A 23,572-nucleotide genomic window follows, 5' to 3' on the forward strand; every position below is an offset into this window, starting at 1 on the left:
AAATCATAGCAAAATGTATTATTATTAAATGTCACAGCAGTAATCTAATCAAACTTTCTTGTTAGTTTTAAGTATAGGAAAAGATTTCTCTATAGAAAAAAACAAAAAAAGACAGAGAGAGAGACATCTTCTTTGCTTGACTGATATTCTCTCCATTAATATAATAATAAGTTAAAAATCAGGTCCATAATTTGTTCCAAACATCATACCTATATTGCAGTTATTTAAATCTATTTTATTTCACCATGGTATTACATAATATGCTTTTATCACCACAGCACTTAGTGGAACAGATATTTATAAAGTGGAGGTTGTCCAGCTCTACCAATATACAGATTAATTCCAAGTAATTTAATCAGAGTTCTCAAAGTGATTAATTCCCAACTCATCACTCCTTAGGGTGCCAAAACAAAGTGTATCGAAGTAGTATAATCTCATTAGTATGATAGCACCTACTATAGTACCTATAGTACAGGATACATAGTATCTACTATCCATCTTGAAAGAATTAAGTTGACAGATTATTTTATGCGATATCTTTCACTAATTCTTTCAACAAATGTTTATTGAGCATCATGAGCTTTTTGGCCATAAAAATAACTTGAGCCACTAAAATACTCAATGAAAAAGAGAGTGGCACAGATTATTACTGTCTTATCAGAGTTTTATCGCAAAAAAACAGGAACATAAAACTGGAATATTTTTGCTGCCCTGTATACCAGAAAGTTGATTATGTGTTGGAGGAATAAGTAAGCAAATATTGAAAAATTTCAAATAATTACAGAAGGGGATGATTGAGTCAGCATGCTAGAACGGCCAAACAACATTATAATTCTAAAATCTAGCATTACTAGGTTTATATGGGAATAGAAATACTGGTTAACTTTCAAAGCAAAAAAAAAAAAAGAAGAGGAGCTAGGAGCCATAAGCACAGATATCATTTCAGCATATAGGAAATTTCAATAGAACTATCAATGTAGGCTCTAAGTTTACTAGATTATTACATAGTATCTCATTAGCCATAAAAGTAATAAATATTTGCCCTTCTCCAAAACTACAAATAAAATAATGGACTATTTTATATTTGTCTCTCTAGCAAGTGCTGCTGCCAATCTGTCCCTCTAGCCGTGTGATGATAAATTTCACCATATGCAAGAAACGGAGTGAAAAGCTGCAAGCGCATCAGCTTTCTTTGGAAGGGGAAAAGGGAAGCATCTTATTACACAGCAGCAGTGTTAAGAAACCAACTCTACCAGCTGCTTAAGGACACTTGACATGAATAACCTGAAGCCTGAGGGTCCTGTGCAGAGCCCTCACGAGAAGCCTGATCAGAAGTGGAAGGCTGCTGCTGGGCACGCACAGCTAGCTCCTGCTGCCTCTGCTGCTCAGCCTTCTTAAGCCTCAGTTGTTGCAGGCGCTTACGGAGCAAAGCTATCTCAGGCCCCCTTAGAAATTCTGACACAGATAGGAAAAGAAAGGTGAAAAGATAGTAATACAACAGAACACAGTAAGAATCTGATTATACATTAAAGACAGAAGGGTATAAATAAAACACTTGTCTCATAGAGGAATACTAAAAACAAATTACTCAAAAAATTACTGATCATTAAATTATGATAAACTATACATACTTACACACCCAAATGCTTCTATTTAGCTATGATGAATTAGACACATAGAGTTCTCTAAGGGTATTTAAGTAATTAAACGGAATGAAAGTAAAATCTTCCATAAGCAAAACATTTAAAAGTGAACATTCCTTTCCTAATTGCATCTCTTTTTACAATACTAAGAAAAATTGAAAAATATCAGTTATCTCATTTACTCTATATACAAAAACTACTAATTTCAATCAAATAATAATTAAGATTATGAAAAAGTTATGCATTTGGAAATAACTCTTGAAATTTATTAGTAGAGAGCCCTTTAAAAAGTAAAAGTTTTACATTTTTCAGCTAAAATGTTTCTTTTTATGTTGGAATTATCATTTACTTTTTCTTTTGAGCTGAAAAATATTTACATAATCTTTAACATTTTCTTAAACTTTATCTGAGGCAGTGGTCACAGATAAAAAATAAAAATAGTATAACATGAAATTCTGCAGAGAATACTGACTACCTACTAGGTATGAGGCATTGTTTTAGGCTCTGGGGATAAATGAAACATTGAACAAAAAAATAGTCCCTACTCATCTGTTTTGAGAGGAAAACAGACATCACTGCACACATACACACACATATATAATATACATGTATGCATTTATCTGTGTCAAGTAGGGATAACTGCTATGAAGTGAATGCGGCAGGGTAAGGTCAGGGTGATGAAGATTGTGGGGGAGTGGTGGTTGTTTTATGTATGGTCATAAGGGAAGGCTTCTCCTCCTAAGATGATTTTTGAACAAAGACCTCAAGGATGTGAAGGAGTAAACCACATGGATATCTGGAGGAAGAGTGTTCCAGGCAAAGGAAAGAGCAAACACTAATGTTCAGAGGGGGAAGTATATCTGGATGCGGGATATATACTACAGGTAATGGGAGAAAAATTTGCTGATAGTTTGGATGCAGAGTGATCCCAAAGTTTTTGGTGTAGATAACAGGAAAAATGGAGTCGCCATTTATTGCGACGGGAAGAACCGAGAAGGAACAAGTAGTATTAGAGGGAAGAAAAGAACTAACAGATATCCGAGTGGAGAAACTGCGTAGGGACTCACTGTAATAGTCTAGAATTCACCAGTAAATCTGGATGTCACTGATGATGTTACTTTAAGCCACATTAAGAGAATAAGTGATAATAAAGAAGTCTAAGAACTAAATTCTGGGACACTTCAGTGTTTAAGAGAAGGAAGAACAGGAAGAGTAAGGAGAATCCAGTGAGGAGGCTGGAGAACTGAGTGAGCCAAGTTTTGTAAGCTCAGTGATGAAAGTGTGTCAAGAAGGATAAAGTAAGCAGCTGTGTCTGCTGATACAATGAAAAAGATACTGACCGAGAACTAACCACAAAGAAGACCTTGACAAGAGCCGTTTCAGTGAAGTCACAGGGGCCAAAACCTGGCTGGAACAGGTTCAAGAGAAAGGGGAAGTAAAGAAGTAGAGGGACACAGCATATATATTTTTTCTAGAAGTTCTGCTGCCAATGAGGAACAGAGAAATTGGCTGATTGTTGGTGGGAGAACAGAATCAAGGGAGGTTTGTTTGTTTTAGTTTGGGAGATAATACATATGTTTGTATGCTGATGGACAATGTTTAATTGGGAGAAGGAAGAAAGATAATGAATGAGAAGTGGGCACATGCGGGAATGATGTCCTTGAGTAGACCAAAGGAGGTGAATTACAGTGGATAAGAGGAGGAATTGGCTTTAGATAGGTGCATAAAAATGTCATCCACTCTAACCAAAGAGGAGGCAGAGTATATGAGTAGAGATTAGTTGTAGATTTGATGGAGGGAGCACATGGAATTTCTCTCACTGACACTGACAGCAAATTATACAAACTACCAAATAACTTTCAGCCTCTTTTATATAGATTATAAGAGTGTAAAATTTGGTTTGTTGTTTCAGAATCAATCATGCCAGAGACACTAACCTCTTGTTACCATGTCCCCTGTTTATAAAGAATTTTATGCAATTGGCAGTTAAGGTTTAACAATTCAAGTGTCATCATAGTCTTTCATTGCTAGTTCCTCCTAGAAAATTCTCCAGTACCAAGTAGGGTAGTATTCATTAACAAATAAATTGTGACGCTCAATAGTATAGTGCCTTCTTTTTTTTAAAAAAAAATTTTTTAATGCATTTTAAATTTATTTATTTATTTATTTATGGCTGTGTTGGGTCTTCGTTTCTGTGCGAGGGCTTTCTCTAGTTGCGGCAAGCGGGGGCCACTCTTCATCGCGGTGCGCAGACCTCTCGCTATTGCGGCCTCTCTTGCTGCGGAGCACAGGCTCCAGACGCGCAGGCTCAGTAGTTGTGGCTCACGGGCCCAGTTGCTCCGCGGCATGTGGGATCTTCCCAGACCAGGGCTCGAACCCGTGTCCCCTGCATTGGCAGGCAGATTCTCAACCACTGCGCCACCAGGGAAGCCCTAGTGCCTTCTTTTTAGGTATATACATGTCCCACAGTTACTGTCAGCATAGTAGTAACACTTTTAGCAACATAAAATAAAGCATTATTATGCAGCCATAAAGTTTGTCATTTTATACTTCAAAAGAAATTACCATAAAGAGAGAGATTACAGATATGTCAAGTTTTGCTAAGAAAACTGAAAAAAAAAAATCACAAAAAATTCACCCAACTTCATGGTTGTTTCAAACCCTCTCTCTTGCACTGCCAAATGTTTTATGGGGATATGAGTCTCCATCCTAGACCCACTAGGTGATGTAGCAAATCAATAGCAGGCTCTAAATATAAGCAGTGGTGCTCTATAACTTGGAAAATTAAGATTTAGTTACAAAAAAAAAAAAAGATTTAGTTATGATAATGTCATGAACCATTAATTCAATGCTCCCAGTGCTTTTCAAAGAAGAATTTGTTTGCTTACTTGAAGGCTGGTTGTATGTCTCCCCAACCAAGTTAAAAAAAAAAAAAAAAATGAGGCTAGGGAAAGAAGTCATCATGCAGCTAACTAGGAAAGGCAAATATTGAATTAAAAATTCCAAGCAGAAATACCAGTCTAAACAAATAGTTCTGCTAGCAGTTTGAAGTATTAAAGGCACATAAGACACATACAAATTACATCTTTTTAAGAATGTATAAACAAACATATAATTTGTAATATGAATAAATGCTTAGAGAACAAATTTTTGTTACCATTAGCCAAAATTGAAAGTGAATACACTGAATACCTTTGGGTTGAATTTTAAAAGCAATAACAAAAAAATCCTCAACAAAGAGTCAGGAACTGCTAATGGGAAATTGTACTTTCATCTCCTGAAACTACTAACCTTGCTCTTCTTGTTTTTTTCTGAAAGACTCTAGGCTAGTCTCCCTAATGACAATTCCCACTGATGGAAAAGAACAATAAACTATAGTTGACCCAACAAAGGTCTATTTGGTTCTAACCTCAAGTCCTGCCTCTCTTCCAATACATAAGGTCTTTTGTCCTGGACACTGGATTATTTTTATATCTAACTTGGTGGTACTTTATCTGCTTGCTATCAACTGTCCCCCACTCCCAACTTGCTCCTTTGTTCAGGTGATCCTTGTGTTTTTTTTTCTCCTAGAACTGGTCACTCCTTTACTAACTTCCAAGTTCCTCTGATCTCTTCTTTAGTTTCCCCAAAGTGGAAGTCACTAACCTAATATTTCCACTTGTTTCTAATCTCTAAATTGCCTGTATCTCATCTGACTAGATCCTGATCCCCTTTAAGGAAACTATAAACTGAGTATCTGGGCTTTGAAAGGTTTGCTTTGCTATGCCATACAACAGAGTTCTTACTTCCCCAGGAATTTTTCTACAGAGCTCAATTCAGCTATAAAGATTATGAAAGGACCTAAATAAATGTATAAACCTGAGCAGACACAGTAATTTGTAAATAAGCAGGAATCCACGCATAAGCCATGAAACACTATCTTAAAAAAAGTCAATTCTCATGGTCTGAGTGGTCTATTAATTAGAAACACATGGATCCTTTAGGTGACTCACTTCTCAAGGTGAGCCCCCAAAACTGAGTTTTGTATGTACTGATATCCCCATCCAATCCAAAGAAACCACCTTCTCTTTCTTAGACTAAAGTAAGACCAAAGGAGGCAATTAAACTATAACACACTGGAATGAATGCCTCATTTAACATTCTCTCATTATAGGAAGCTCCTTACCATGGAAAAAAATTACAGATAACACACAAAATGAAGACATTTCTAGACTTAGTTTAAGAAACAACTAAAAGTGATGTCTGATAGGCATTACTAAGAAAGAAAAAAATATTTTATAGTTACTTTGAAATACTTTTTATAAATAAAACTATGAAGATTTCATTTTAACCTATCAGCTCACAGTCATACCTATCTGGTTTTTTTTTTTTTAAATACTTGTTGAATTCTTTTTTTTTTTTCCATTTGCATTATTTATTTATTTATTTATTTATTTATTTATTTATTTATTTATTTATGGCTGCGTTGGGTCTTCGTTTCTGTGCGAGGGCATTCTCTAGTTGCGGCAAGCGGGGGCCACTCTTCATTACGGTGCGCGGGCCTCTCACTATCGTGGCCTCTCTTGTTGCGGAGCACAGGCTCCAGACGCGCAGGCTCAGTAGTTGTGGCTCACAGGCCTAGTTGCTCCGCGGCACGTGGGATCTTCCCAGACCAGGGCTCGAACCCATGTCCCCTGCGTTGGCAGGCGGATTCTCAACCACTGCGCCACCAGGGAAGCCCCCTATCTGGTTTTTAAATAGATAATCTTATAAACATATTTTCAAAGGCACAGTCTTTTGTTAAATATTCAAGAAAAGACCATGTATAACATAAGAATCAAAATGTTAGATTCTGGGTTATGTATATAGAATGTAGTTTCAAATGGTCTATGTGAATGAAAATAAAATTCAAGAATATGAAGGGTGAAGATGTCCAAATTTTAAAAAAAGACCTACCAACTGACTTCAAATTCCACTTTAGTATATTTTATCTTCCTAATTCAGCTACTATACCAAAAGCCAACTCTGTGGCCCCCTCTAGATACATTATTCTTCAGGTATGCATTTTATATATTCACCTCACTGTGGCTCCACTTTTTCTTCCTACCCATATTTCTGTCTTGATTTTATCATTTATCAAAATGATTTTTTAAAAGTATTTCCATAAAATATTTCTGGAACGAAGTAAGAAAAAATATCTATTCAGTCTTATGTGGTCTGGACAGCCAAGGGCAAATAATGGATCCAAAAGCAATAAATGACTGGATGTCCATTCACAGCATCTTCCCCAGGTATCATCAAATTTGTGGAGCCTACTGGAAACATCCAAAATGAATGAAATGGGACTGAAACTATAAAGACTATAATATAGCTAAATATTCTATATAGGTTATACTAGCTTAAAGATAACAGTCTTAACAGTATCATTAAAGAGTAACTATTGTTGGGAAGAAAAAGAGGCTTACGTAGAACAAGATAAATAAGATCTCTGTCTTCATGAGAGCATTTTCTAATAAGAGAAAATAAGTCATAAACAAATGAATAAAAAATAAAATAATTACAAATTTTAATAAGTACTTTTCAGGAAATAAATAGGGCTATATAAAAGAAAATAAAATTTTAGGGAGGATAGGAAAGGAAGATGAATCTAGCTAGGGTAGTTATCAAAGACCTCCCTTGGGTGACATTTGAGCTGAGAACCCATAAAAAAGGAAGAGCTTCTTCTCAGGTACAGAGATCAGTAAGTACAAAGACTCAGAATCCAAAAGAAAGAGGCAGAAGAAAACTTGGCACATTCAAGGAACTGAAAGAAAACCAGTACAGCTGGAGCGTAATGATCATCAGGAAGTGAGAATGTGGTATGAAATGAGGCTAGAGACAGGCAAGGGCCCAGTCATATAGGTTCTTTTAGGTCCACATTAAGGAGTTTGAGTTTTTTCTCTTGTATTTATATTTATAAACGCAATTAGAAGTCTTTGAGGGGTTTTAGACAACAAAATTATATAACCTGATTTAACATTTTAAGATACTCATCCTGGCTGCTGCATGGAGAATAAACTATAAGGGAACAAGAGTAAATGAAGAGAGATCAATTAGTGGACAACAAATGATGTAAGATGGAAAGAAGTAGAACATATTTTAGATACAGAACCAACAGAACTTGCTGATGGATTGGGTGTGGGACATGAAGGAAAGCAAGGAATCAGTAACTCACAGGCTATTAAAATAAGCACATGAGCAGTAGTTACAATTTACTGAGATATGAAATGACCAAGATGAAAGAGATTAGTGAGACGGGAAGGATAGGAGGATAAATTAAATTTCAGTTTGGACACATTAAGCCTAAGATGTCCGAAGATAACCAAAAAGAAGTCAAATAAGCAGTTGGACACAGGAGTCTATAACTCAGGGTAGAAAACCAGATTGTCAATATACATTTGGGAATCATCAACTTAGAGGAGATATTAAATGCTATGGGAATTGATGCAATTAACCAGGGATAGAGTGCATGTAGAGAAGAGAGCACAGACTAGGGGTTTTACTAAAATATTGAGAATTATAGAATAAGAAATATCAAAAATGGCTACTGAAAACCAGCCAGAGTTGCTAATAAGAGTAAGTAGGCAAAAGTGGTGTCATAGATGCCAAAAAAGGTAAGTGTTTCAAAAAAGTGACAGACTATGTTAAATGCAACTGGGTTAAAAAATCTACTAACTACGAACAAAGAAGTATACTTTAAAATAGGCAAAATGGAAGTCACTGGTGACTTTGACAAAAAGTTTCAGTGGAAAAGGAGGTTAAAAGGCAGAGTGGAGTTGGATGATAAATAAGTGGAAGATGGTAAGAAAATGGAGACAGTATATGTAAGCTATTCTTTTGAAGACTCTGATTATAAAAGGAGCAAAGACTTGAGTCTGGAGGGGAATATGGGACAGTTAAGAGATATTTTTAAGACAGAAGATAATTATAGAGCATGTTTGAGGTGGAAAGGAAAAATTCAGTAGAAAAGGTAATAATAAAGAGGCAGGAGAAGGAGCAAAGTCCTTGAGAAGCTGGAAAGAGATGCACTGGCTAGCTTTTGTTAGGAGCAGATACACTTCTTCCCAAAATGTGACTGCTTCTGTCACAGACAGTGTGAGTATAGATGCTGGAAAGTTGGGAGATTCAAAAGCAGGAAAGTGAACGCTTTTTTTCCCCACTGTGAATGAAAAAAGGTTATCAGCTAGGGGGTGGGATGAGGGTAAAGGGCGGTGCTAAAAGTTTGAGAGACATGAAGGTGTGAAACAGACATTCTGTCTAGGTGCTGAGCAACAGTGTTGGAAGACTGCTTTAACGTGGAGTGCCAATGAAATCTGTGGTCATGAATTTCTTCACTATCAGTGACTCAGTTGCAGACTAAGAGAAGGCAAATGATTAGGTTCAGTCAGAGATGGAGTTTTGCCAGGCAAGTCTTCACATTCCCACTGTCCCTCTCCCTCAATCCAGTAAAAGTGACAGAGGAAATGCAAGGGACCTGAATGAAAGATACAAACATTTACATAAAGAGGTATCCACAGCAAGGCAAGAAGCATACTTTTTGTTTTCTCTATCTCTATGCAAGGCAATAATAGAAATCATCATGGCTCTAGGATGATACTCCCACCTACATGGACAATTCCTACTATCCACAAACCCATCTGGACTTAGAAGTGAATAAAAGATTGAGAAAAAAAACAAAACAAAACATAAAGAGCATTAAGTTCTTATTGTTAAAAAGCTAAACTCTGGGATTATGAAAGGCCTATTGTCAAAACAATCACAGACATAATCTTTAGATGTTACATCTAATATCAAATCATCTTCCTCAACAGCAATACTGTCTTGGTAACATGGAAATATTCCAATTTTCCATAGTTTAGTCAGCCAAAATTCTTTCCATAACCTACCAGTTAAAAGTATTTCCTATGTTTCTTTGAAAAATATATAGACAAAAGTGCCAAGTAATGTTCAATGTTGCTTGATCATCACAAAAATGGTTTTTTCTATTTCAATGATTCAATGAAATAGAAATAGTATTCAAGTATTTAATACTTACATCAAATATTAAAAAGGATTTAGTAATTTCAAATGTAGTATTAGAATGTGTTAAGTATCTATGACAAAAAGGAAAAATGAAATTCCATATTAAGTAGTTTACTCAGAAATGTATTTAAGAAACAATTGGAATCAGTTAAGATTCAGTGGAACGTGAACATGAGATAGGGAATTTTCTTGCTAAGTTTTGACCAAACTTATAATTGATCAGAATCTTTAAGACTATTCCCAAGCATGCTATCACTTTAAAAAGTCTTGTTTTTACCAATTTTACCTGTTTTGAAAAGCAAACTTTTAAATGATTCTGTCCAGACTTCCCTAACCCTCCAAAGTATTTTATTTTCCCATAACTTGAAATGCTGTATCAATCAGAATGTGGAAAATCTAATTTTATAGCTCATCTTTAGGTTATTATTATAGGTAAATTGTACACAAGTGTTATTTAACAGCCACATAATAATTGAGTCTGGCTTCTATTCCCATAGAAACTGAAAATGAATTACCAAAAATGGGATATACTGATAAAAGAGTGCTTAATTTAAAACACCCCATATTTGGTGATCTGGCATCAGATTTCAGAGAAGCAGGAATAAAGTGACAGCTTGGCAGTTAAGCTGTTAGGAATTTTTTTATAGGCTTTAGCTGAGGCATGCCAGATGTATCTTTAGTTGCTAATATTTTTGATTATATATTGAGGAATATACTTCCTTATAAAAACTCAAAGAAAAATATGAATGAACATCTTGTTGGTTATTATAATTACATGTATATATTTAAAATGTCAAGTAAACTACAGACATATCTGCTAAAGATTACTGATGTAAACACTAGCACATTCCATAGCTGGGGGTGGGGTGGGGTGTTTGAACATGAGGAGTTGTAATATTGAGAGGAAAACACAATTTTAACAGAATTTAGGAGTTGATTTTTTTCACTAACATCAAATACCAAGAAGACAAGGATTTGTTAAAATAATTTTTTTCATGTAAATATAGGAGAAATAATTCTTTTGGTAAATTGTATACATTGTTGACAAGAGACCACATAAAATTCATCATAAAGAATGTATTAAAAGTATGTCATGATTTGAGGAAAAGTAATTAAAAAAACATAAATACAATGGATCTAATAATAATCAGGGCTATATTTTCACTATCACTTTAACACAGACAACCAAAAAAGCTTTTAAGAAAGATATTTTGGTCTATAATGGTCTATAAAAGTAATTGTTAAGTCAAGTGCATTAAACTATGTCAAAACACTATCTGCTGGTACTTACATTTTTTAAAGAACTGTCTTGTGTAAACTGAAGATTCCTGCTATTTGTTAAAATTCATGCAAGTGAGGCATACTTGAATTTTGTTTTTAAGTTACACATTCACATATTACATGTCATTTTGATCATTTATTCCAGCAAGAATAAGTTGATGTGATTTAGTATCTTTCAAAATAGCCCAAAAAGAAGTTTTCATTATCAGACATCATCAGATGAACCATAGCCTATTTAAAGAGTAACATCCTCACCAGACTGATGATGTGTATGGTGTCCAGATGCCTCAAAAGACTGCCTTTGTTCACTGACTGGAGAAGACAGCAAAGAAGTAGAATGAGGGCTTTCTGTAGAAGATGATGCGGAATGAGCCTGAGCTGACATCGTAGAGGATGTAGAAGGTTGAAGAAACTGTTCAGCTGGAGTGTCTACTTCCATAGCAGTTTCACCCCCTTCCAAATCAGTACTTGATGGGACCGTAGGAAGAGTTGAAACATCTGACTGACTAGTTCCACCTTCAAAAAACACATCATAATACAAATTCAAATACTAAATGCTTTCCAAAACCAACTACTCTAGAGATATGTTCAAGAAATACATGTGCACAGACACACACACACAGAGAAACAGATAATTTCAGGATATCAAAAGCACCCACCAGGCTAATTAATAGGGGTAAAAAATTTACCTATGGCACATTCTTGTTATAATAATCAACCTTTCAAGCAAAATGCTCAGTATGGTAGCTTGACTTACACAAAGCTAAATAACAGCTTGAAAGATTCCTATAAATAATGTCTAGTTCCTTAAGTTTGAAGATGATAATTCTGATTTAATAGCTGGATAATAGGATATGGACTTATATTAATATATTTCTACTCTATAACATAATGTCCTTGGTAAAATATTTAATTAAAAAATTTTATTAACAAGAGTAAAGCTACAAATAGGTCATAACAGGATTAAGTTCCTGATTCCCATTTCATTAGCAGTAATGTTTTAACCACTAAAATAACATGATGCAGTCATGATTTTAAAAGGCTTGAATGTCTACTATGTGTTGTGCTAGGCCTTGTGCTATCTGCAAAGGAATAATTAAGAATACTCAATAAACATTAAAAATTTCCTTGATTTTGCTTCAAATCTATATTATTAAAAGAAAGACAGAATGAACTAATCAAGTTCATGTCTTGCAAGATCCAACTACTACAGAATATAAAAATTTTTCTTTTAATCATCTTGATTTAAATATTTCTTAGTTTAAATTTAAGCACAAATGTAATTAATTCTTAAGCAAATCCATAGTCTAAGAAATCTTTTTAAGTTTGTATGCAGAATTTAACAAGAACCATTTATGGATGAAATTCAACAGAATTTTTCATTTTGGGACTTAAAACATTTAGGAGTTAACTTTCATACTCCTGACTTTTGACAGAGATAAGTAACTTGCCAAAGACCACAAAGCTGGAAAGTAGTAAACCAAAATATGAAAACAGGTCAGCTAACACCAGAAACAGCAATTGACAGCCATGGTATATAAGTAACCAAAAGAAGAAACTATTTAATTATATAAAACTTATCTAAAGAGTTTTATCTATATCCCTTCTCAGAGCACATACAAAAGTACTTACAATAGGGGATATCAGAGTCTCTTACTTTTTTTGAGAAAAGCAAAAAATGAAGGCTAGGTCTAGAGGAGCAAATTATACCAAATACCCTTTGTTCTCTACTGCTCCACACAATACAATAAGAACCTTATGATTACTAAAGATATAAAACATGGTCTACATTAGATGATATAAATAAAACTGACTTCAATAAATAGTTTTTGCAGGTTTTCTGGTAACTTTAATTAATAACAAAAAATTACCTCTGGGTCGAGATCTTCCTCGTCCTCTATTGCTTTGTGCGACTTCGCTTGCTTCTTCAAACCACCTTGATAACATGTCAGACATTCTCTGCATCAATGACACATTGGGACTTTGCTCTCCTATGACAACACAGGTCTTATCAGTGAATTTAGGAATAGGTCAGGATCTTTCATTAATACAAAAACCTTGATTTGAAGGCTTTAAAATGAAAGCAATTTTAAAAAATCAAATTGCCTAAATAAATTATATGAATGTACAGATAAACCTGTTAGGGCTATCATCACATTTTATAGTAAATGTTTATATGAATGACTCTCCATCTCTGTTTTGAGTTCCTCAAGAACAGGACTTACATCTCCTACATGTTTGCCAATCCTTAGGTACTTCCACACTACCACCCCTACCTCAACCCACATCTTTAGTGCTAAGAGTAGACAGCTAGGAAGGGCTCATGAATTCTCAGTTGAACAGATTGAAAGAAAAGTTTGACCTCTCACTTAAATTTCCTTAAACTGAAGGTTTGCCCTCTCACTTAAATTTCCCTAAACTTAATTTATTTTTATCATCATTTACTGCAAATTCCACATAATTGAAATTAACGGAAACCAGAAAATTTGTTATTTATCTCTTTCCTCCCCGCTTTTCTCCCCTCAAATATATGAGTATTTTCTTAAGGACATTTTCAAATTAAGTATCACATCAAATTGAAACTGTGACAATTCTATTTTACAATCATATAATTTAAAATGGAAATCATTTGTTTTTGAATTTTCTGTGAAAACAGAATTTATTTTATGCTTCATTACCTTTATATAATGTAGCTTCATATTTTAAAATATATTAAATAATACCAACAATAATATATTGGGAAATATGCTTTTGATCTTAAAAGATTTCAGAAATCATTAGAATAAGATTTTTGCTATAGATCCGTTTATCAAAATCACACACATTACTTCTATTTTAAATGTGCCATCGTAAGAGACTTCCCTGGTGGCACAGTGGATAAGACTCTGCACTCCCAATGTAGGGCGCCCGGGTTCAATCCCTGGTCAGGAACTAGATCCCACACGCATGCCACAATTAAGAGTTCACATGCCACAATTAAGAGTTCGCATGCCACAACTAAAGAGTCTGCCTGCTGCAACTAAGACCCAGGAAAAAACAGGAGGAAAAACAATTTTTTTATGTGCTCTTATAAAACTCTCAGATTGGACACTGTGAGTTTTCATTGCTCTTTATATCAAATACAAAGGCAAAAATTACTATGTTTGATAATACCCAATGTTTTTTGTGGCAAAAGACATTCTTACACTTTCAGTGGGAATACAAAATAGTGCATATTTTTCAGAGGGTAATTTGATAACTATCAAAATTAAAATGTAATTATCCAGTGACCCACACATTGTACTTTTAGGAATTTATCCTAAGATACACTTACTTGCACAAGTATGGTAAGATATGTATGAAGAGGTTTGTTACAGCATCACTTATAATAGTGAAAAAAATGGAAACAAGTTAAAATATTAATTTTTAAATACCATATTTTTAAAAAGCTGACCAAAGTATAGTTACCATCTCTTTCTCGTTCACTCTCAGGCCTTGCTCGGGGTCCAGTATCTGACCAATCACCACGAAGTCTCAAACGCTTAACTGGAGGCTGTCGTAACTAAAAGATGAGGAGAAAACTCATTTGCTCAATTCTTAAAGCACACTGTAAGTCTAATAGATTCTTTCCATCTTCTTACTTTCTTTATTGAGATGCTAATCAAACTATGAAAGATAGCCATAAATATCCATTGATGTTGACAGCCTATACTTATTATCTTCAACCTAAAGTTTGAATGTAACTTTAAAATCATGTAAATGTGATATCTAATCCTACCTGTATCACTTTCCAACTGACAAGAGGAAAGTTATCTAACTACATTGAGCCTAAGTTTTCTATTATGATGATAAATATAGTCTAGGTAAAGTACCTAAATACCTAACTGGCAATAGAAGTAATCATTATTTTATTATTATTACTGACAATTTGCTCTCTGGTTCTCCCCCAGCACCTATTCCAACCCTGCATTACTCACCTCAGTGTCTCTACTCTACCTTGTTGCCCTCATTCTTAACTATTAACTTTTCCTCCTACTTCAGAGAAAATAAAGTCAGTTCTATAGAAATGACATCAATTTCCTCAGCTGCATTCTACAATTTACCTATATCTACTTCTTAATTCCTTCCAATCTTTCTCAGGAGATGGATCACTTGTTTTGTTTAAGCTTAATCTCTATCTGTGCTTTTTATTTCATTCCTTGAACAATTATTCTCTCTATACCTACATTCGTCTCTTCTTTCTTGGTTCTTCCTCACAATATGCTAAAGGTTCTTATCATTTTTAATAAACAAAACACTTCAATTTCATATTTCTATCCAGCTACACTCTTTTCTCATGCTTTCTGAAGCTTTACTGTCAAGCCTCTTTTAAAAAGTCTATATTCGGGGGGGTGGGATCACCTGGGAGACTGGGATTCACATATATACACTAATATGTATAAAATAGATAACTAATGAGAACCTGCTCTATAGCACACGGAACTCTACCTCACTGTACAGTAGAAACTAACACAACATTGTAAAACAACTATACCCCAATTTTAAAAAATAAGTCTATATTCATTCTATTTTTATCTACCACTCCTCTCTCAATTCACTGAAGTCAATCTTACGTTCCCATTTTTCCACTGAATTCATCCTCACCAATATCACCAGTGAATGATCAACGACTAAGTTCACTGATCAATGATAAAATGATTAAAACTCAATTTGCAATTCAAATGGCACCTTTCAGAGATTATTTTATTTGATGTCTATGGCATCTGACACTCTTAATCACTCCCTTTAACAGTTACATTTTAACATCTTTTTATTGAGATATAATTCACATACCATAATATTTACCCTTTTAAAGTAGACAAATCAGTGGTGTATATCCACAAAGCTATGCAGCTACTTGTATCACACTAATCCAGAACATTTTCATCACCTTAAAGAGAAACCCTATACCTATCAGCAATCATTTCCCACTTCTCCCTCTACTCACCTCCTGGCAACTACTAATCTACTTTCTGTCTCTATGGATATGCTTATTCTGGACACTTCATGTAAACGTAATAACATAATATGTGGTCTTTTGTGTATGACTTCTTTCACTTAGCATAGTAGTTTTCAAGGTTCATCCACGTTGCAGCATATACCAGTATTTCACTGCTTCTTATGGCTCAATAATATTCCACTTTTTGAATATACCACATTTTGTATATTCATTCACCAGTTGATGAACATTGAGTTCTTTCCACTTTTTGGCTACTGTGACTAATGCTGCTATGAACATATGGGCAAGTTTTTACGGGGACATGTTTTCAATTTTCTTGGGTATATATCTAGGAGTGGAATTGCCGATTCAATATGATAACTTCTATATTTAACTTTTGAGGAACTGACAAACTGTTTTCCAACGCACCTGCACCATTTTATACTCCTACCAGCAATGTATGAGGGCTCCAATTTCTCCACATTTTCATCAACAATTGTCATTGACTTTTTTATTTTAGCCAACCTAGTAAGTGTGAAGTGGTGCCTCACTGTGGTTTTGATTAGTGATGTTGAACATCTCTTTATGTGCTTAATGGTCATTTGTATACCTTCTTTGGAGAAATGTCTATTCAAATCCTTTACCAATTTTTTAATTAGGATACTTGTCTTTTTATTGTTGAGTAGTAAGTGTTCTTTATATAACATATTCTGGATACTGGATTCTAAATCATAAACCAGATATATGATTTGCAAACATTTTCTCCCATCCTGTGGGTCACTCCCTTTTATTCTTTTCTAACATAACATTCATTGATTTTTCTTTTTTCTTTCACAATTAAGCAGGTTTTAATAGCAATCTGGTGACAGCTTAGCTGTAAATTTTCTATTCTCTCCTGGAAACCATACCAAGCAACAAGGAGAATGGGGAAAAAAAAGTCTCCATCCTCAGCAAAGGAAACAGAAAAAAAAAGAGACCCCACAAATTCCATGTTATGTGTAAGTATGGTTAAAAGCAACTGAGAATAACCAAATCTGCAGAGGAAGTCACAAGTGTGACAAAGAATAATCAGAAGATTAGAGGATGCCTAGTGTGGTAGTTGTCTAAAATCTCAGACAAATAATCATTTCCAGAAAGAGAGAGCCTCACCCTGTATATATAAATTGTACTTAGAATTAAGAGCTCTGTTCCATGGTTACAAGAGAAAAATTTTTATATTATACAGGCAAAGAACTGATGTTATAACCTCAGCAACTATTTCTGGAACAAGAGCTTCAAGTTAAAAACAGTCTTAAGTTTGATTTTTTGAGATATGCGAAATAACCTACTCAAGAATCCTGAAAATGATACAGCATTCATTCAATAAAAATTTTTTTAGCACCTTTCATGTGTCAGGTACTACTCTAGGTATTGGGGAAAGATCAATGTACAAGACATACAAAAATTCCCAATGTCACAGAGTTTATAGAATACATGAAATTAAGGAGTATTTAAAAAAAAAAAAAAGAAGTAAAATATACAGAGAAAGTGGTAAGTGTTACAGAAAAAAATAAAGTATCAATAGAAAAGGGTGATAGGTAGTACCAGATAATTAAGGGTTACAATTTTAAATAATGTGGTAAGGTAGGATCTAACGGAGAAGGGAACATAGGAAAAGCCATATAAGAAGTAAAGGAAGAAGAAATCCAGCTATCTAGAGGAGATCATTTCAGGCAAAATAAATGCAAAAGCCATAAGGTAGCTTAGCCTGTCTGAGTAAACAAGTAAGCAGATGTAGCTAGAGCAGAGTAAACAAAGGAGAGAGCAGTAGAAGTAACAAGAACCAGATGATATAAGATCTTGAAGCCACTGTAAGGACCTCAGTTTTGTTCTGAATGAGGTGGGGAGCCATTTGGAGTGTGGATCAGAACAGTGGCATGATTTGACTTATGTTTTAAAGGATTACTTTGACTACCGTGTAGCTAACTAAAGGATTGGAGGGGGTGGGTATGAAAGCAGGGACCTGGTAAGAAAGCTACCATAATAATCTAGGAGGAGAGATGCTGATAACTTGGAACAGAGTATTAATAGTAGAGTGGGAAGCAGTATTACAGATTTTGGATACAGGTTTCCCCTACTTTCTGAAAGCAGAATGTTCCTGTGAAAACTTTCATAAGTCGAAATGGAGTAAAATGAAGAAGCAATTACCTTAGGACACATCTTGCTAATGGATGCACAAAATAAATTGAGATAAAGCACAGATGCTCACAGACACAATTCAATGCTACGACAGCTTGATGCTGAGATAGAGACACAATTCAAAGCTACGGCAGCTTGATGCTGAGATAAGACACAATTCAATGCTCTGGCAGTTTGATGCTGAGATGCCGAGTATAGTTCACTGGGAAGGAGCTTGGTGGTGCCACTTGCTGCTCAGGGTGCACACTGCAAACAAACGCCAAATGCCATTTTTGCTTTTCACCTTTTTTTTGTAAAAGCGAAAATCCTCTTTGGATTTTTTAGTTAGTGAAAGCAGGTACTAAGCAGGTCTTTAGTAAAAGCAAAGTGATATAGAAGCAAACATTCAAAAAGCAGGGGATACATGCAATACTTTTAGGGATAAATTATGGGGACCAGGAGAAAATGAGAGATTGGATTCAACAAAGCAGTCCAATAATGTGCTAGGTAGGTGGGGAAAATGTCAAAAAGATATGAGAGAAAAACGAAAAGAAAGAAAAGACAATAAAAAGGAAAAAGGAATACCAAAATAAAGGAAAATGAGAAGTGGAAAAAATTTGAATAAGACAAAAGAATATGCTAAATAAAGACGGGGAACAGAAATTCCCTGGCAGTCCAGTGGTTAGAACTCTGAGCTTTCACTGCCAGGGGCCTGGGTTCAATCCCTGGTCGGAGAACTAAGAGCCAGCAAGCTGAGAGGCGTGGACAAAACAAAAAGGGGCGGGGGGGGTGAAGGACAAATTATTAGAGGACAAAGGAAATAATATAGGAAATAAAAAGAGACTCCTACAAGTTAAGAAAATATAAAAATATGAAAACATAAGAAAAAAATCATTTATTAAACTTTTATTCATACTTTAAAACCCTGCTCAAGTGTTTCTTATGTTCCCAATCAAAAACAATTATTCCTTCTTTTGGTCTACTTATATAGAACATAATTCTTACATACAATTCTATTATTTTAAGTTTCACACATTTATTTATAAACTTTATTCCTTTATAAATTTATTTATTTGTAAACTCCTGAATGAGAGATCATGTCTTTGTTACAGTCATCCTTGATTTTCTAAAGTTTAGTACGGTATGTAGTATAGAAGCCACCCAGTAAATATTTGATGAGCTGAAATGAGTTTGAACATTACTGTCAAGGATTTAGCATAAAACACTGAAAGAAAAGATGGCAAGATTAAGAGGAGGACAGGTTATTAATTTCTTTTTCTATACAGACCTGTGAATTATTTCATTTATTACAATAAGCATAATTTATTTTTTTAATTTTAATTCATTTTCAGAATTATTTTTCTTAATTTAGTTAATTCAACAAAGAACACTGAGAAAAACATGTTCAAAAAAACCAACTGTTCATAATTAAGCCTCTTTCACTCTGATTATATAAATATCTTTAGGCTAAGTATTCTATGGGATAAAAGCTAGTTGGCTCACTTAAAATGTTTCTGCATTTCCAACTCTTTTGTTCTGTAACAGTCACAAAGTATGACTGTAACTTTACTGAAGCGCATTATCTCAAGAGGAAATTACATAGCAACAACAAAATGACACAGCAGATTTCACATTTTCAATCAGACCAATAAACTCAAAAATTGTTTCATTAGCTATCATACCTTCTTCTTCACCAATTTCCTAATTCACTTAAACACAGTGCCAAATTTAAAATCCCAAAAACACATTTATAAAGTAATCTTGATTTTTTTCTAATTTTATAGCCCTCTCAACCTGCAACTATAAGAACTGGATTTAGTTTTGCATCTCATAAGAATTACAAAATTGTTATTGTTCTTTAGTGCCTTTAAAATGTATTCATTAAGAAGAGTTGGACCAATACCTAAGAGTCACTGATAATTAATAAAAAGCAATGGTTAATTTCAAAAGACATTTATAATCCAAAGAATAGAGTGATTAAACACAGGACACTGTAGGGACCTCCCTGGTGGCACAGTGGATAAGACTGCACTCCCAGTGCAGGGGGCCTGGGTTTGATCCCTGGTCAACTAGATCCCACATGCATGCTGCAACTAAGAGTTCGCATGCCACAACTAAGGAGCCTGTCTGCCTCAACTAAGGAGCCCGCGAGCCACAACTACGGAGCCCACGTGCCGCAATTAAGGAGCCCTGGAGGCGCAACTAAGACCCGGTGCGACCAAATTTAAAAAAAACAAAAAAAAAAAAACCATAGGACATTGTAAAATAAAAAAGCCAAAGTGAAAAACGTGGTGAAAGAAGCTTAACAAGGTTAAAGCAAACATTTTTCTACTGCTGTATACTGTCAAGGATATATTATTTCTGGTTTTTGTTTTTCATAAATAAGAAAAATGATTTAGTACTTTAGAGTCATTTTAGGAAAAGTAGTTCTTTCACCTAGTTTTCAATATATAATATATATTTACATCTAGAAATTGATAAAGAAGAGGGTATCTACAGATATAGATATATAGAGATATATATAATGTAATGTATAAACTTCTAAAAGACTAAATGTTTATATTCATGCACCAATAGGAGTTTCACCTATTACCATTCACTATTTATATGAGGACAGCAATCCCCTCCTCTCCCGATTCTGTGTATGTGTTGTGTTTTGTGTGTATGTACAGACACTTTAACTTACCTTTTTCTCACTCATTCATATGGGTCAGTGTTTTACAAAATGTACCTAGAGATAATATTACATGTCACTAATTCATAACTGTGAAAGAGGCAGAATCAGGAGAAGACAGGAAGGACTGCTATCAACATATGAATAGTAAACACTGTTGCATGAATATAAACACTTAGTCTCATGGAAGTTTATACATCACATTTATTTATTATTTTAATTGCCTCTTCTGCAACTGTCAGAACTGTTCATCTTTCTTGCCTGCTTCTGTGCATCCATAAACTTGGAAAAACATTTTGCTATTAAATATTTTCTCTTTAAAAATACTTTACAATACTTTGGCCTAGGGCCTTATCCTTATTTATTACTCCCATTCTTTCATGCATGTTTTCATGTCTTTGCTCCTTAGACTGTAAATGCTGTGAAAATTAACTCTATTTTTTGAAGCCCTTCAGGCCCTAGGAGTTACTGAATTAATGCTCCAGGAGTTATTAGTGAATTAACGTTTTCTGAAGTCAATAAAGAACATGGTTTTGAGTAAACTTACCTCTTCTCTTCTCTCTTCTGCAGAAGGAGTTTTAAGTTCTCGTGCTGTATCATCTTTTGGGTCAAAAAGATATATGTAATCTGAAGAGTAACTAACAAGAATCTCTTGACCATCTTCACTGTAACACAGAGATGTCACCCTGCAGGACTTGTTATTAAGATGGGAAGGGATAAAACGGGCAACCATTCCAGTAGTTCCTCGACCTGCATAATTCCCTAAATAAGAAAAAAGGAATTGTTTAAAATTCAGAATATTTTTCAAGAAAAACACCTGAAAAACTCTTAATCTGAATTATGAGATATGTGATTTAACGTAGCAATATAAATCCAAGCTGTCTGTCATATTCTATTTCTAGAAAAGACTCTTTAATCAACAGTCAAATTTTGTAACAAAATAAAAATGAATATAGTATAAAGGTTACATATCTTCCAAAAAGAATTCATGATTTTTCTAGAATTCCAGATGACATCAATGTTTTATTGGAATATGAGTTATTTAATCAATTTTATATTGTGATTACAGTCACACTAAAACATCTCTTAAAAATTCCCCAAATTGGGCTTCCCTGGTGGCGCAGTGGTTGAGAATCTGCCTGCCAATGCAGGGGACACGGGTTCGAGCCCTGGTCTGGGAAGATCCCACATGCCGCGGAGCAACTAAGCCCGTGTGCCACAACTACTGAGCCTGCGCGTCTGGAGCCTCTGCTCCGCAACAAGAGAGGCCGCGATAGTGACAGGCCCGCGCACCGCGATGAAGAGTGGCCCCCACTCGCCGCAACTGGAGAAAGCCCTCACACAGAAACGAAGACCCAACACAGCCAAAAATAAACATAATAAATAAATAATAAATAAAAAAATTAAAAAAAAAAATTCCCCAAATTAAGATAATATAATTTTTATAATATAAATCGGAAAGCTGATATTTACTAGCATACTAGATAAAACAGTACGGTATCTTTTTAATACGATTTACGTTTTACTTTATGTCATTAAAAGATTTTTGATTGCCATGAAATTCTCCTCTTATAAGATAACAGAGTGGGAATACCACTCTAATTCTAATTAATTTTGGTGGTCGTCAACATAATGCAATACGATAGGGAGAGGTACAACTGGCACTTTGTGCTCTGCAGGCCCAGGAATGCTAAATTCTAAGAATCCCACAAAGCTATATTATCCTGCCCTGCCCAAAATTTCAATCATGTCCCATCTGTTGAGAAATGATAACTGAGCCTACAGTTCCATATATTACTACTGTTCCCCTTAAACATGCATGTCCAAATAGACAAGACTCCTCAATCACAGTTCAAGAAAAGAAAGAAGATCCCATCTGGTTTTCCCATTTCAGTAATCTATGTCCATTTTCACTGGACATAAACTGACATTGAGATCAACATTGTTAATTTCTGGCCCAAGTCAACGTTTATTTTTAATGCCATAAAATATGTGAATATATATATAAATGTGTACATATGTATGTATATTTGGGGGGTGTGTGTGTGTGTGTGTGTGTGTGAAAGAGAGAGAGATAGACAGAAAGAGTGTGCAATCTTGACCTTCCTTGACAGAAAATGCTAATGGAAGTTAGCTTTGAGGTGAATATTTCAGAAGTGGTTTGATCCCAAAGCAGATGAGGAACAAATAGGAGTTTAAGGCAAATTCAAATTCAGTACTGCAGCATCATTTACAGTACTTTAGCTAGGCTACTAAGTAGGCATAAATATGTTATACATTAATACACACCCAAGTCACTCTTCTTTGCTAACTTTTCTCTCCACCACGCTTACTATCATCTCCTTGATTGAAAAGATAGCAAAGAGAAATTAGGAAAGCCAAGTGTTGTGAGCTGAAGAGTGTCCCCTAAAAATTCATGTCCACCAAGAAACACAGAACGTGACCTCATTTAGAAATAGGGTCTTTGTAGATGTAATTATCAAGATGAGGTCATACTGGATTACGGTGGCCCTTAAATACAATGTAACTAGTGTCCTTATAAGAAGAGGGAAATGTAGGCACAGATACACAAGAGAGAACAGCATGTAAATATGGAAGCAGAGACTGGACTGATACATTTAAAAGCCAAGGGATGCTAAGGACTGTCAGCAACCTCCAGAATCTAGGAGAGAAGCAGGCAATAGATTCTCCCTGGGAGCCTCCAGCAGAAAACCACCCTGCAACATCTTGATTTTAGACATTTAGCCTCCAGAAATGTGAGAGAATAAATTTCTGTTATTTTAAGCCACCCAGTTTATAGTAATTTGTTATGACAGACCC

The 23,572-nt window shown here is 34.8% G+C and overlaps 1 protein-coding gene across 10 annotated transcripts in view; it reads right to left on the reverse strand.

The window, feature by feature from the left end:
- Window positions 1-23,572, reverse strand: part of DCAF6 (DDB1 and CUL4 associated factor 6) — a 166,614-nt gene that overhangs the window by 68,420 nt on the left and 74,622 nt on the right. For 7 of the 10 annotated variants that reach the window (XM_082437419.1, XM_082437416.1, XM_082437414.1 and 4 more), the window contains exons 7-10: window positions 21,300-21,514; window positions 14,412-14,505; window positions 12,836-12,955; window positions 11,220-11,480 (exon numbers count right to left, since the gene is read on the reverse strand). In XM_082437419.1, coding sequence (XP_082293545.1) covers window positions 11,220-11,480; window positions 12,836-12,955; window positions 14,412-14,505; window positions 21,300-21,514 — 690 coding nt within the window. Of the gene's footprint in view, window positions 1-1,284; window positions 1,456-11,219; window positions 11,481-12,835; window positions 12,956-14,411; window positions 14,506-21,299; window positions 21,515-23,572 lie in introns of all 10 variants that reach the window. The other 3 variants (XM_082437413.1, XM_082437410.1, XM_082437412.1) reach the window with 1 other exon arrangement.

Source organism: Balaenoptera physalus (assembly GCF_965194825.1).
Source record: "Balaenoptera physalus genome assembly, chromosome: 1".
NCBI lineage: Eukaryota > Metazoa > Chordata > Mammalia > Artiodactyla > Balaenopteridae > Balaenoptera > Balaenoptera physalus.